At 32.8% G+C, this 12903-nt stretch overlaps 1 protein-coding gene across 2 annotated transcripts; it reads left to right on the top strand.

Annotated features, from left to right (window-relative positions):
- The first annotated feature begins 2893 nt into the window (after nt 1-2893).
- On the top strand, nt 2894-12310 carry LOC130827241 (plant intracellular Ras-group-related LRR protein 8). 2 transcript variants are annotated; one of them, XM_057692906.1, is made up of 10 exons: nt 2894-3165; nt 3253-3335; nt 3464-3631; nt 4486-4596; nt 4700-4800; nt 9761-9898; nt 10637-10685; nt 11033-11098; nt 11314-11433; nt 11523-12310. In XM_057692906.1, exons 1-10 carry the CDS (start codon nt 3000-3002, stop codon nt 11631-11633), a joined length of 1113 nt encoding a protein of 370 aa, XP_057548889.1. In that variant the 5' UTR covers nt 2894-2999; the 3' UTR covers nt 11634-12310. The 2 variants fall into 2 exon arrangements, with proteins under 2 accessions (XP_057548889.1, XP_057548888.1); XM_057692905.1 differs by having other exon boundaries at nt 2895-3165; nt 3241-3335; nt 11523-12285.
- The last annotated feature ends 593 nt before the right edge of the window (nt 12311-12903 follow it).

Below are 12903 nucleotides of genomic sequence, written 5' to 3'. Positions count from 1 at the left end.
ATATTTATAATAGAGAAATTTCACGTGGTGACTCTGAGTTTTTGGCTTTTTCACAAATATTTTTTAAATTCGCGTGGTTTCTTAAACTTTCAAATTTTTCATGTGGTAGTCAAATTGTTAAGTTTCTGGTTAAATTAAGTATTGATTTCAATTGAATTTCGAAATTAAGTATTGATCACGATGTTTTTTTTTTTGATAAAATGTCATTATGTTGGATAAAAATAACGCTAAGTTAACTAAAAAAAGTCTCTTTGTCTACCACATGGAAAAATTTTAAGGTAAAGGTCACCACATGGATTCAAAAAAAGGTTTGTCTACCACGTGGAAAAGTCGAAAATTAAGGATTATCACATGGAATTCCTCATTATAATATGATGATTCTGTTTTGACACACTAGCTCTAATATCATCAATTTTAATATATAATTATTGTTATAAGATCGACTTTATTTAATACTACCTCCGCTTCTTTTTAAACGTCCTATTTGCTTTTTGAGTACTATTCATCAACCACTCTTAATTTGTGATTTATTCTTAATCTATAAATTAAAGCATAGTCAAATGGGATCTTGTTTGATTCATCTCAACATAAGGTATTTTAATATCATCATTATCATCATACTCAGTGTATCCCACTCATAGAAAACTATGATCAGGGTTTGAGAAGGGAAAAAAGACATCAGCTCATACCCATAAAGGAGAGTGCGGTCAAAGAGTCTCTTGGATCGAGAAAGGTATTTTATTATCTATTTTTATAATTTGTAATTATGCACAATTAGAGATATTAAAGATTGAATTAGTGCATTACAAACGTGCAAAAAGCAAATGAGACATTTGAAAAAAAAAAAAGGAGAGAATATGTCTTTCAAAAACTTGATGTACATAATGAATTGCATCCCATCGAGTAAACTTTGCTATGTGTTTTTGACTTGTTGTATTCGACTGTTTGTTGTTGTGATGACAAGATTAAATGAATAATATGGCAAAGAGTAAATTAGGAATCAAAATAAAAAAAAAAGCTGATAATAATAAATATAGTAATAAAAGTATGAAATATAATTATACCCGTTGACGTATGTGATTTGGTTATGGACTGGTGTACGTTCTCGTACAATGTACAAATGTGTTAGTTTGTTAATTTATAAAAAATTAAATTGGATCACATATGATTGTGTGTGTTTATTGCATCTCATATGATTGTAAAAAACAAATAAAAATAAACGCATAATGGTCTATGAACATTTTATTGTACTATAATATATAGAATAAATTTATGCTATGAATATGTATCATAATAAAAATAAAATATAAAATACTAGTATTGAGATTTTGAGATACCTCATTGTATACAATAATAATAATAATAATAATATTATTATTATTATTATTATTAGTACTAGTGTATTTATAATTTATCATCCTTGTCAAATAATTATATTTTTTATTGGTCCATACAAGTTGTTGAAATAGTCCTTTAACTTTTGCACCTAACAATACTAACTACTTTATTGGTCTACTTATAACTATTTAGGTTTTCAAACACATTTGTAATATGTTATGGAGAACATAGGATCTTGATAATCCTGTTTGTTAGGATCCTAATAAAAAAATACATATAAATTCTATTTAACCCCTTTCTAAAATATATTTAAACCGAGTACTTAAAATAAGATTGTGAATCTTTTAGCAAAATAAATGTTACTAAGTATCTTTTGTGGATTTTTTAATCACAACTTATAAACAAATAAAAATAAGTTTAACATAAAAAATTTGACTTTTCATGCGAAAGTAGGTCAACCTTCTCTATATCTTAGGCCGTTGAAAAGGTTTGAATTGGATGATAGACCGTGTTTATTATTCTAATTAGGCCAAAATGATTTTCTTCATAGAAAAATATTTTTAATCACTATTATAAATGTGCAAATAATCGATTATTTGAAGATTTGAAATATAATGATATGATTTGATATCTAAGCCCTATTTGCAGATAATGATGATTTAAAATCCTGTTTTTTTAGAGAGTCTCGACATGACATGTTTTATCTAAGAATATGCATTTTTTGTTTGACATTTGTCTATTCATTTGGTAAATTGCCAAAACAAACTCAGTTAAAAAAATATTTATAATTTCGAGGCAATCTTGTATGCGGCGATCCTAAAATTAGGACCAACTCATACAAATATGTGATTAGTTTTAAGACTTACGTGATAACATTTATGTGATCACTTTTATGGCTTATGTGATCACTTTTAAAACATATGTGATCACTTTTTACTATTATAAGTGATTATTTATAAAGCATATGTGATCAACTTTAAGACCTATGTGATCATTTTTAATTTACTGTATGATCACTTTTAAAGCTTATGGGTTACTTTAAAAGCATATATGATCACTTATAAGGCTTATGTAATCACTTTTAAAGCATGTGTGATCACTTTGACAATTATAAGTGAATACTTTTAAAGTATATGTGATCACTTGCAAGATCTATGTGATTACTTTTAAGGCCTATGTGATTACTTTTAAGACATATGCGATTATTTTTAATTTTCAAGTCCACCACCAGTTTGCCACCATCAAACACAATCTCCATGAGCTTTAAAAGTGATTGCATAAGCCTTAAAAGTAATCACATAAAATGATCATATAAGCTTTAAAAGTGATCACATAGGCTTTTCAAGGTGATCAGATAGACCTTACAAAAAAAGGCCACATAAACTTTAAAAGTGATCACATATAAAATAGATAAGGGAGTTATCAAGAACGCCCTAATTTTAAAACAGTCCTATTTAAGATTTGTTGTATAATTTTAAGTGTTTTTTTAAAATATTTAGAGATTTATTAAAAAAATTAGAGAAAAAAGAGATTATAAAAAGTATTTGAAGTTTGTGAAATGGAGAAGTGAAAGACAAAAAAGAGAACTCCAAATTCCAAATAATTATCCGAGAGGCAATAACTGAACTGAAACAGCAACACTCCAGAAAAAACTAGTGAAAATGGAAAAACATGTAAATTCAGAAGAACTCGTAAAATTGCAAATAAAATTCGGAGGTCAAACAATTCCCCTTTCTATGAATCTGAATTCCACCATTGCTGACCTTAAACTCCTCCTCAAATCCTCCACCAATGTTCTTCCTCGTGGTCAAAAACTCATTCACAAAGGTTTTTTCTTTTCTCTTTTTCATTCATCAATTTTTTTGATCCATTCAATAATACCAATTAATATTATTATTTTAGGAAATGTTTTAGAAGATTCGAAGACATTGAAAGCTTCGAATATTACAAATGGGTCCAAAATCATGCTCATGGCTTCTCAAGGTCTTCATCAAGGGGTACATATATATATATATATATATATAATTTTTTTTTTAGTACATAATAGGTTAAGGGATGGGAACATATTTTTAATTTGATTAAAGTTATATAGTTAATAATATTTTTAAATTTTTGGTTTTTAAAGGAAGGTCCAAAGATAAAGAATGCACCAGTAGTTTCAAATTATCAAAAAATTGTAGAGAAAATAAATAAAGATAAAGTTAAATTTGGAGCTCCAGTGGCAGTGAATAAGACGAGGATTGAACGGTGGAAGATCATTGGCGTTATTGGTTTGTCTGAGTCTCAATTAAAGGTATAATTTGTTGGATTATTTACCTGATTTAAAGTAATGTTTATGGAGTTTTGGTTTGATATAAGAATTTAAATAGTCTGTATTTTGCCCCATGTTTTTCAAGATGATAATTGATGTGTTATGTGTTCTTATTGGTAAAAATGTTTACAACTGTATATTTAGGGCATTCAACTTGAACTTAATGTTTTACTTATGTACCCGTGTTGGATCGTGGACACAATGTGGCACTTTTGGAGTACATGGGTATTGGGTATTGATGGGATTTTTGTAAATTAGAAGAGTGTTTCTTCATGTATCCATGTCTTATAGAAGTATAAGTTTTCAAGTTCAAGTAAAATAACATTTTTATGTTTGATTGTATCCTTAGTCCTTAGGAGCACAAATTCTTGTGTGAGAGAGTCTGACCGTGAGACATTCTTTATACATGGGTTGAATAGACCAACTAATACAATTATTAGCGTATGAGCTTCTCGTTTGAGGTTATCTCACCGAGAGACGATCTCTCACAAGAGTAGCTGACTTAGGAATGTTGACTTCCTTCCAAAGATGGATTATCCCAGGAACTTTGTGGTTTTCTCACTTTTTAGATGGCGTCAATTGTTAATCAGGGCATTTGAGTATGAAATGAAGTCCAAGGGTAGCTTGGATATCATTTTACTATACCAAGGGTCTAGAGTATTGTTCATGCTTAATTCACACTTACCCTGCCAAGGGAGGGAATCTGTTTGGAGGCGTTGATGCAATATTTATGTTGACATTGTACGATCTCTTTGTTTGGTTTCTTGGAGATTTAATAACTTTGTTTGAATAGGAGTCCGATTAAGTTTAATTTTTTTGTAAATGGAAATCTGAAGGCTATACCTGATGAAGTATGGGATTGTGGATCTTCTGCTAGAGTGCTTGATCTCAGCAAAAACTCTATAAGTGAAATATCGGTGAAAATTAGCTGCATGAAAAATCTTCAGGTAAAGAACTATTAGATTTTCGGAATTCTATAGTGATGTGAAGCTTTCATCCTTTAAGAAGTTTGTGGGATGTGTAACATTGCTTAAATTTCTGGTTTTGTAGAAATTGATCTTGAATGCAAATGACATTTCAGATGATTCAATAAGCTGGCAAGGGCTAAATGAGTTGAAGGGCTTAACATACCTTTGTTTGAGTCAAAATTGGTAAGTGCTTTAGTCTTAATAAGAGAGGCCTCCCTTTTTGTGATGTCGTTTTTCTTTTTCTATAAATCTTTTACCTGTAGTTAGGAGTAAAAGTTATTGATTACTTTTCATACGTACTCTTATTAAGCTAATAAAATTGAGAACTTTTGATGTTATACTGAATCACCTACCCATATAGTCCTATATCATTGGCGCAAACTCTAGGCAAAGTAAGAGCTTCAATCTCAATAAGAAAGATTTCTCTTATAAGAAAATCTCTATGAAGATAATGTAAGCAATTGTATAGACAAGCTTTTAGGATTTTCCATTCTCTCTTTAACTTTACGCTTCACCCCTAGACCAGTGTAATTTTAAATATGAATGGTTTCTAAGTTGTCGTATTAAAGGGTGTGTCACATCTCCCGGATATGGTGTTATATGAATAAAGATTGTTAGACAATAGGAATAAGAAGCCAAAGAAAAGAATTGGATCTAAGCTTATATTGATGTGTAGGAATGTAATTCAAATTTCAAATTGTTGTTATTGATCTGATCTTTGTTGAAATTTTTTCTTTTATGGAAGAAGAAACATCCGTCTACTCACTTTTCTCTCTTGACTCCAAACATGGTCCAATTGTTCAGAACCATGCTTGTATTTAACCCAATCACATTGTTGTATGCAAACATCCAGCAACCTTTTAAGTCTTGCTTCCTCATTTTCATAACTTCTAGAGTGGATTTATCCATTGCATAAGTTAGCTTCTCCAATGCATTCTCAGCTTTATCATTTTTTTTTTGCATGTTCATGTTTGCTCTTGATGATTTCATCTCTACTCAATAATATTCCCAAGAATGAAGTATGGCAACAATATAAAAGGATGGGATTAAGAAAGAAAGAAAAACAAAAGGAGTTTTGAAAATATGTGCAAAATTTCTGAAATATAGGTGCACAAATTGAGGAGTTACCGTATTAAATGTAAATCAAACCACCTCGAAGTTTGATGAAACTTGGTGAAAACAAACTCCAATATGTCTACAAATATTTTTAATTGAAATTATTTAAATATGTGGCACTGTTCAAAAATTTTCCCCAAACATGTAGTTTGATTATAATTTGTGCCTTGGTCAAAAACACATGCACATCTTAATCTCCACAAATCTAAATATTTCCAACAAGCACCACGTAAAACTAGACTCAAAATAGGAAAAATAAAAAAAGAAACAATGAAAAAACCTTCAAATGAAGGTGAAAAGAAAGAAAATACCGAAGAAAAACAAAAAGAAATCCTCTTGTATTTTTGCAAAACAAGCAATCAATGGGTGCTTCAAGAAAGCTACAAAAATAATGAAAAGGTAACAAATGATATGGTTTGTGTTTAAAGAATGCTTATTATGGTAAAAGATGAAAGCAAAAGAAAATCTTGATAGGTTTTTGAAGACAACTTACCAAGCTCCCCAAATTTACTCAGTTTTTAGGCCGTCTAAAAAGAAAATTGCATATCTCCGTAACCATAACACCATATCCAATGATTCCAATGCCAAAACTTCCATAACTCAAAGAAGTATACTGTGCTAAGTTTTGAAAATGAGCCGCAAGAACACCTCCAAAATGATGTCATCTTCAACCCCAAAATTTGCTATGTTTAGTCAACTTCAATATTTTGATTTTTTGCATATCTTCTCATCAAAACCAATTGAAATCTTCACCCCACAAGGACTTATAGCTCTGATACCAATTTGCACTGAATTTGGACTCAAGATTTGATCATAAATCCAAGAATCCAATCGATGTGATTGAATGAAGAATTTAGTGGACCCTATAATTTATATTGCATAAATGGATGGATATGATCTGGTGAAACTAATATTGAATTAAAAATCACTTGATTTCACTCACCAATAAGCCCTTGTCCTCCAACTCTCAATCAAAGCTTCACTCACGTTGATTTTTGTGGAATTTTGCTCGATCTCTCTTTGCTTCACTCACAAAGGAAGAATCCAGGTTAGGAAAAGCAACATGCAATACCCCTTGAAAGAGAACACCTCTCTCTAATATTCTAATCTCTTAAAATGTATTTTATTAATCATCCAAAAGCTCCCTTTACGAATGAGCCTATGTGACGAAAAGCTTAGGATTACATGATTTTTTAGTGAGCACATGCTAGGCACATGATTCTTAACATTAAAAACCCACTTGGCTCTAACTACCTGCTAATTACTTCAACAACCTATGGATTAATCTATCAAACAAAATATAGAGCAATCAATACAAAATTGTTTGTCATCAAATATTGTCTGTCCTCCTCTGATTGCTGCTCTATTGTGTGTTGATGAATTATTGCACAGATTGTCCTAACAAGTCTGAACTGTTCCTGCTTTTTCAATGAACTAGCAGACCTTGCAACCCATGAATCCAGGTGCATAATTGACAAACCTGTCGTATCCTCCTATGTAGACTATAACCCAGCAGTTCCTCAACAGATTCTGCTATCCTACTGAACTAGTAAGCGTGAACCTGACCCAGTTGAACATGAACTGATCCAGCCAACAAATGCAGCTTTTGGTATGCACCTTTAACTGTCTTTCAACTGGTTCTACTCCAACTGAAATTATATACCCCCTGAGCGGATATAGCTGACCAAAACCGTGCACACACCAAACTGGCAGGAGATGTGCAGCTGCAGATATGACTGTCCATTGACCTTGCTCTGGATCTGAACTGAGATCCAACAGATTTGCACCTGATCTGATGTAGAAGTCGTAATCAAGACCTCAAATGCACACTGACTCACCACACCTGCTTTGCTGCACCAGTTGACTCCTCACCTATACCAACAGTCCCAAATATTTGCCCAACAGGAGGTCAGTACAAAATACTGCTTCACAATTGATTTACTTCCAACTGCCCTTGCACTTAAATTGTGTTAGGACCTGAACCAAGAATACTTGCTTCAGCTATGCATGCTATAAACATTGGTAGTGAGAGTGTGAGACTAATGGGTTTGAAGTCTCGAGCTTTCAACATGCCTTGCTTTTTAGGGATTAGAAGAATGAAGTTATAATTCAAGCATTTACAAATTGTCAATGTCTCATGAAACTCATGAAAAACCAAAGGATATCATATTTTGCCTAACCCGTCGAGACCTAGAGAGTTGCACCCCTCTGCTTCACATATTGCCTTTCTAATTTCCTCCATTTCAATTGGCCTTTCAAGCTCCAATGTCATAGTTGATAGGCTCCTACATTATTCCCTCCACAAAAGGTATATCATGTTGTCTTCTTTAGTTATGAAGTCTTATAAAAGTGGGATAACCCTTTCATTATAATCTCATCTACTATCAAAATACAATTATCATCACTAACCAGTTCCCTAATAAAATATTTTCTCCTCCTTCCATTCACAACCTTCTTTATCCATTTCATCTTCATCTTATGTTGCCTTCTTCTGTTTTCTAGTAAGTTCAAATGCTCTTGTTCATTCTTCCAGCCTTCTCTCTCTGCCCTAGAAAAAAATCGTAGATATCGTCGATTGCGGTAACGATCGCTATGTTGCAAACATGGTACCACGCGGTGTTATGAATCGTTTCGCTGCCTTCACAATGTGAATTTTAAATTTACAAATATATTTTATCGTAGGGATTCAATCCTAGAGCATATCTCAATTAAAGCTTATCATAGACTTTTTAGAGTCTAATACACTTTGAAAAAAGATAATAATGACTAATATGTTCAAATAACATCTTATAAGGGTCGTTAATCCATGATATTAAATTACAGGTTACATAACGGGACTTTGCGGTTCAATAAGCTTAAAATCCCTTATATGTAGACCGTTATAAATTACAACTTCAATCCCTCCCAACCTTCCTCATCAAATTTTGTCACCACTTCTGCACTTGTGATAGGAATTCATGATGCTCCAACTACATATTCTCGAACGTAATGGAGTAGGACCTCACTTCTCTTACTCTAAAAATAAGGATAATGATCGAAGATGACCCCTGATCCCAAGGCCTATGATAGATCCAAAAATGCCTGAATCCATCTTTCAGCACATAAAAACCTATCAATCCTACTAGTCATGACCTATTGCTCTCTCTTATGATTTCATCAAAAAGTAGCATACTTCTCGAATTTTGAGATTCTCTTTTCTTTTTATAGGCATATCTTTTTTTTTGATAAAGTAAAATTTTTACCCCCTTCGTCCCTCTTATTTTATACCACTTTTCATTTTAATTTGTCCCACTAATTTTGCACACTTTCCTTTTTTGGAAATGGTCCCACAACTTCTTTTAATCTTATCCATAGACTTGTACTCTCTCTCCATCTTAACTACTTATTTCTAACTCCACTTGTTTTTTGTCTCATTCTGCAACCAATTTACCTTTCCACTAAATTTCACCCATTTCACACTAGGTGAAAAATGAGAGGATTGAGGGAATATTAATAAAGAAACTTTAGCAACACATTATAGGGATGAGAGATCCCTGGATAATTCAGATATCTAACTATATTAGCATGTTCCATTCTCCTAAATAGCTTGTTTGAAACACAATGTTGAAAGAGGCCATTGCCTTGGCCCATAACAAGGCCAAAAATTTTGCCTTATCCCTAATAATTTCCAAGGACAAAAATCAATCATTTAAAATTTGCCTATTTTTTTCAACCTTATAGATTTCGTTGAAAAAAGATAGGATTTAAAGGCGCATATGACAATAGATAGGAATCAAAGAGATGAGGAGAATAAGATGATAATTGGAACTTATTTTCTTAGTTATAGATTAGTATTATATAGTACCATATAAAGTAAAATTGTTGCTAACCATGATTTCCTATGTTGATTTACTTTGGTTCATATAGCCGACCCCATATTGTTGGAATTAAGCCTTTGGCATCGTTGTTGTAATTCTTCTTTTCTCATTTTGTTTTTTTAATCTTTAGACTTAGTCCTTAACTATTTCAAATGGTATACATCATGCAGCTTGACTAATTTACCTGCTGCGCTGGGTGCACTCACTTCCCTGGAACAATTACTTGTTGCAGGCAACAAATTGGAAAGTCTTCCAATAGAATTTGGTCAATTGACTAAGTTACAGATTTTGAAAGTGAACAACAACAGGTGTGTAGACTCTAGTCACTGAATCCAACATATATGGTATTCTACTTATATGTCAGATACGACCTCTATTGGAACCCCAACATGAAGAGTGTAGACTCTACCGTTATGGTAATTATATTACTTTGAGAATCCTGAAAATGCCAACATGTTTGTGAATCTAGTTTTTGTTGCGTCTTCATGCCAAAATGAACTGTATATGCTCATTTATTTGCGTTTACTCTCCGTCCCTAAGAGATTGCAACACTTTCCATTTTAATCAGCTCCTTTAACTTCGCCACATTTTTACTTTGGGTAATGTTCCCACCCAATGTTATATAATTGCTGGCTAATTCACTTTTCAAATTGTGATTCACTCAAATTGACCAAAAAAATAGCCTAAAACAGACCATAATTCACTTTTCCGATTCGCAATTCACGAGAAAATTGGCAAATCATGTGACACTTGTCCCACCACTTTTTAAAATTTTCATCCAAACATCTCATTTTCTCTTACTTTTAATCTTATTTACACAATTTTATTGTCCCCACATTTTCTTATTATGTATGTAGTGTCATACGTTGTAATCTCTTTGGGATTGAAAGAGCATCATTTAGGTTTGGCTAATTATTTGTCATAATCAGATTTAAGAGCTACTAAGGTTCATGGGTTTGGCAAAGCTAATATCCTGCATCAATTTGAATCATATAATGGTAAAACTTCATAAAGTCATTAAATTGACTTTTTTATTTATTTGTCAGGATAAGCACCTTGCCTTCTTGTATAGGTGACTGCAGTGCTTTAATTGAGGTATAGTTCCGTGCCTTCTCAATTTTTAGTGAAGAATTATGGGCTTAGTAGGGCCCTAAACACCTTCAAACTATTTCCCTCATCGTATGTTTGTGCATGAAATCTACATCAGTGAATAATTTTCCCATCATTTCCTCTTATATTTGGGAAGGCATGTTCATTTATGGGGACATGTAAAGGGAGAAAATGGTGAAATTTTGTTTGAAGCCGTTGTGATTCAATAGTATTATGCTCTTCGCTCGGGTGTATATCTCTGATCGAATTTATTTTTGAAACTCCTACCAATGCTATGAGCTCTAGTTTTTGACTAAATCTTCTAAATTTCTGTTTCCTTTCGTATTATCCAGGTTGATATATCCTCAAATCTTCTTGTAGAGTTACCCGAGACATTTGGCAATCTACAAAATTTAAAGGTAATTAAACAGTGTCACATGATTCGGCAATCTCCTCACGAATCATGAATCGAAAAAAGTGAATTATGGTTGACTATAGGCTATTCTTGGGTAAATTTAAGCGAATTGCGAATTCAAAAAGCGGATTATGTTACATTGTGATTGAACTCCTTTTTAATAATAGCAATCTGAATGATCTCAGTTTCTTTTAGCTTAATCCTTTCGTTTCAATGCAGGCTTTGCATCTTAGTAACAATGGACTTAAATCACTGCCATCTACTTTATTCAAAAAATGCGTTAAACTATCAACTTTAGATCTCCACGAAACCGAAATAACTATGGATATGCTTCGCGAGGTATAGTGTTTTACAGTTTACTTCAGTTCGTGCCTGGTGCTTTGTGTAGAAACTAGAAAGAATTTGAGCGTATCGAATCTCTTTTCCAGGTCGAGGGTTGGGAAGAATTTGATGAAAGGAGACGCTTGAAGTATCAGAAGCAACTGGATTTCCGTGCTGGTGGCTCAGCCGCGTTTGATGAAGGTGCCGATAAAAATTGACTGCCACATCGAAAATGTCCAAGGGGGAGCATTTTTTTTTTTAGTATTCAGGATCTTAGGTTCTGAGCTAAGAATTGACATATACAGGATTGTGTTCTTTAGTGAATACATCTGTTATTCAATAGTGAAGTCTTTTAACAGTGGTGAATTATGTTAACTCAAACTCCCCATTGTTATTGTTGTTTCATCCTTTGATGGCATTACTTGTCAATTATCTCTCATTTTGTCCTACAAAATGCAAACCGTATGGTATTAACTATTTATCCATAGTAAATTCTACACTATCCGCTCACATTTGGAAGGATATAGAATTTACTACATGCCTACATTGTAGTTTTCTAGTTTAAGCTTTTTGACCACAATGTGGCAAACTTAAAGGAATGGAAGAGTATATCTAGCCTTTACAGTCTATTTGACAGTTGGTATTTAATGATAGGATGAGAATAAAATGGAAATTTAGTGTAATTATGGTGAGGGGAATCTTAGCAAGTTTAATGGTTATGTTTGTTTTATTTCAATCATCTTATTTTCTTCACAAGTTGTTCGGAAGATGAGGGAACCTCTTTAATGTTTATCCTTAAGACATTTAAGATGTTGAATGAATGGAGGGGTAGCATACTCATCCTAAATTTAAAAACCAAGGTAATATCCAAACATGCGGAAATTATATAGGAATCAAACTACTCAGTCACACGATGAAACTGTGAGAGAGAGTAACCAAGAGTAAAATTAGATAGGAGTCGACAATTAGAAAGAACCCATTCGGGTTCATGCTAGGGAGATCTACTACTAAAGCAATCAATACCTTGAGTGAGGTTGATTGAGAAATACAGGGACCGAAAGAGAGATCTACATATGGTGTTCATCGATCTGGAAAAAGCTTATAATAGCGTCTCGCACGACATTATATGGGACAGCGTTAAAGCAAGAAGATATTTAGGTATAATAAGGGGATCCAAACATGTATGAGAGAGTCATGACTAGCATCTAGACACCGATAGGGCTAATAGAATTCTTTCATGTTCAAGTGGGTCTGCACCAAGGTTCAATTCTAAGCCTTTTCTTATTTGCTAGCTATCCTTGATGAACTTTCCAAGGACATTAGGGATATTGTACCTTGGTTCATGTTATTTACCGACGACATTGTGCTCGTAGCAAAATCCAGAGAAGTCAATGCGAAATTAGAAGAGTGAACCTTTTAAGAAAAAGGGTTGCGCATAAGTCGCACCAAAACAGAGGACTTCATATGCAATTTTAAAGGGGAGGAACA

This window comes from Amaranthus tricolor, chromosome 11 (genome assembly GCF_026212465.1).
Source record: "Amaranthus tricolor cultivar Red isolate AtriRed21 chromosome 11, ASM2621246v1, whole genome shotgun sequence".
NCBI lineage: Eukaryota > Viridiplantae > Streptophyta > Magnoliopsida > Caryophyllales > Amaranthaceae > Amaranthus > Amaranthus tricolor.
Note: the sequence above shows the minus strand (reverse complement) of the source record. Positions and strands in the feature narration are given on the sequence as shown.

Coding starts and splice junctions, on each gene's coding strand:
- LOC130827241 (XM_057692905.1), top strand. CDS start 3,000: ATGGAAAAACATGTAAATTCAGAAGAACTCGTAAAATTGCAAATAAAA. Junction 3,166..3,240: donor TCAAAAACTCATTCACAAAG/GTTTTTTCTTTT, acceptor TTATTATTTTAG/GAAATGTTTTAGAAGATTCG. Junction 9,899..10,636: donor TTGAAAGTGAACAACAACAG/GTGTGTAGACTC, acceptor TTTATTTGTCAG/GATAAGCACCTTGCCTTCTT.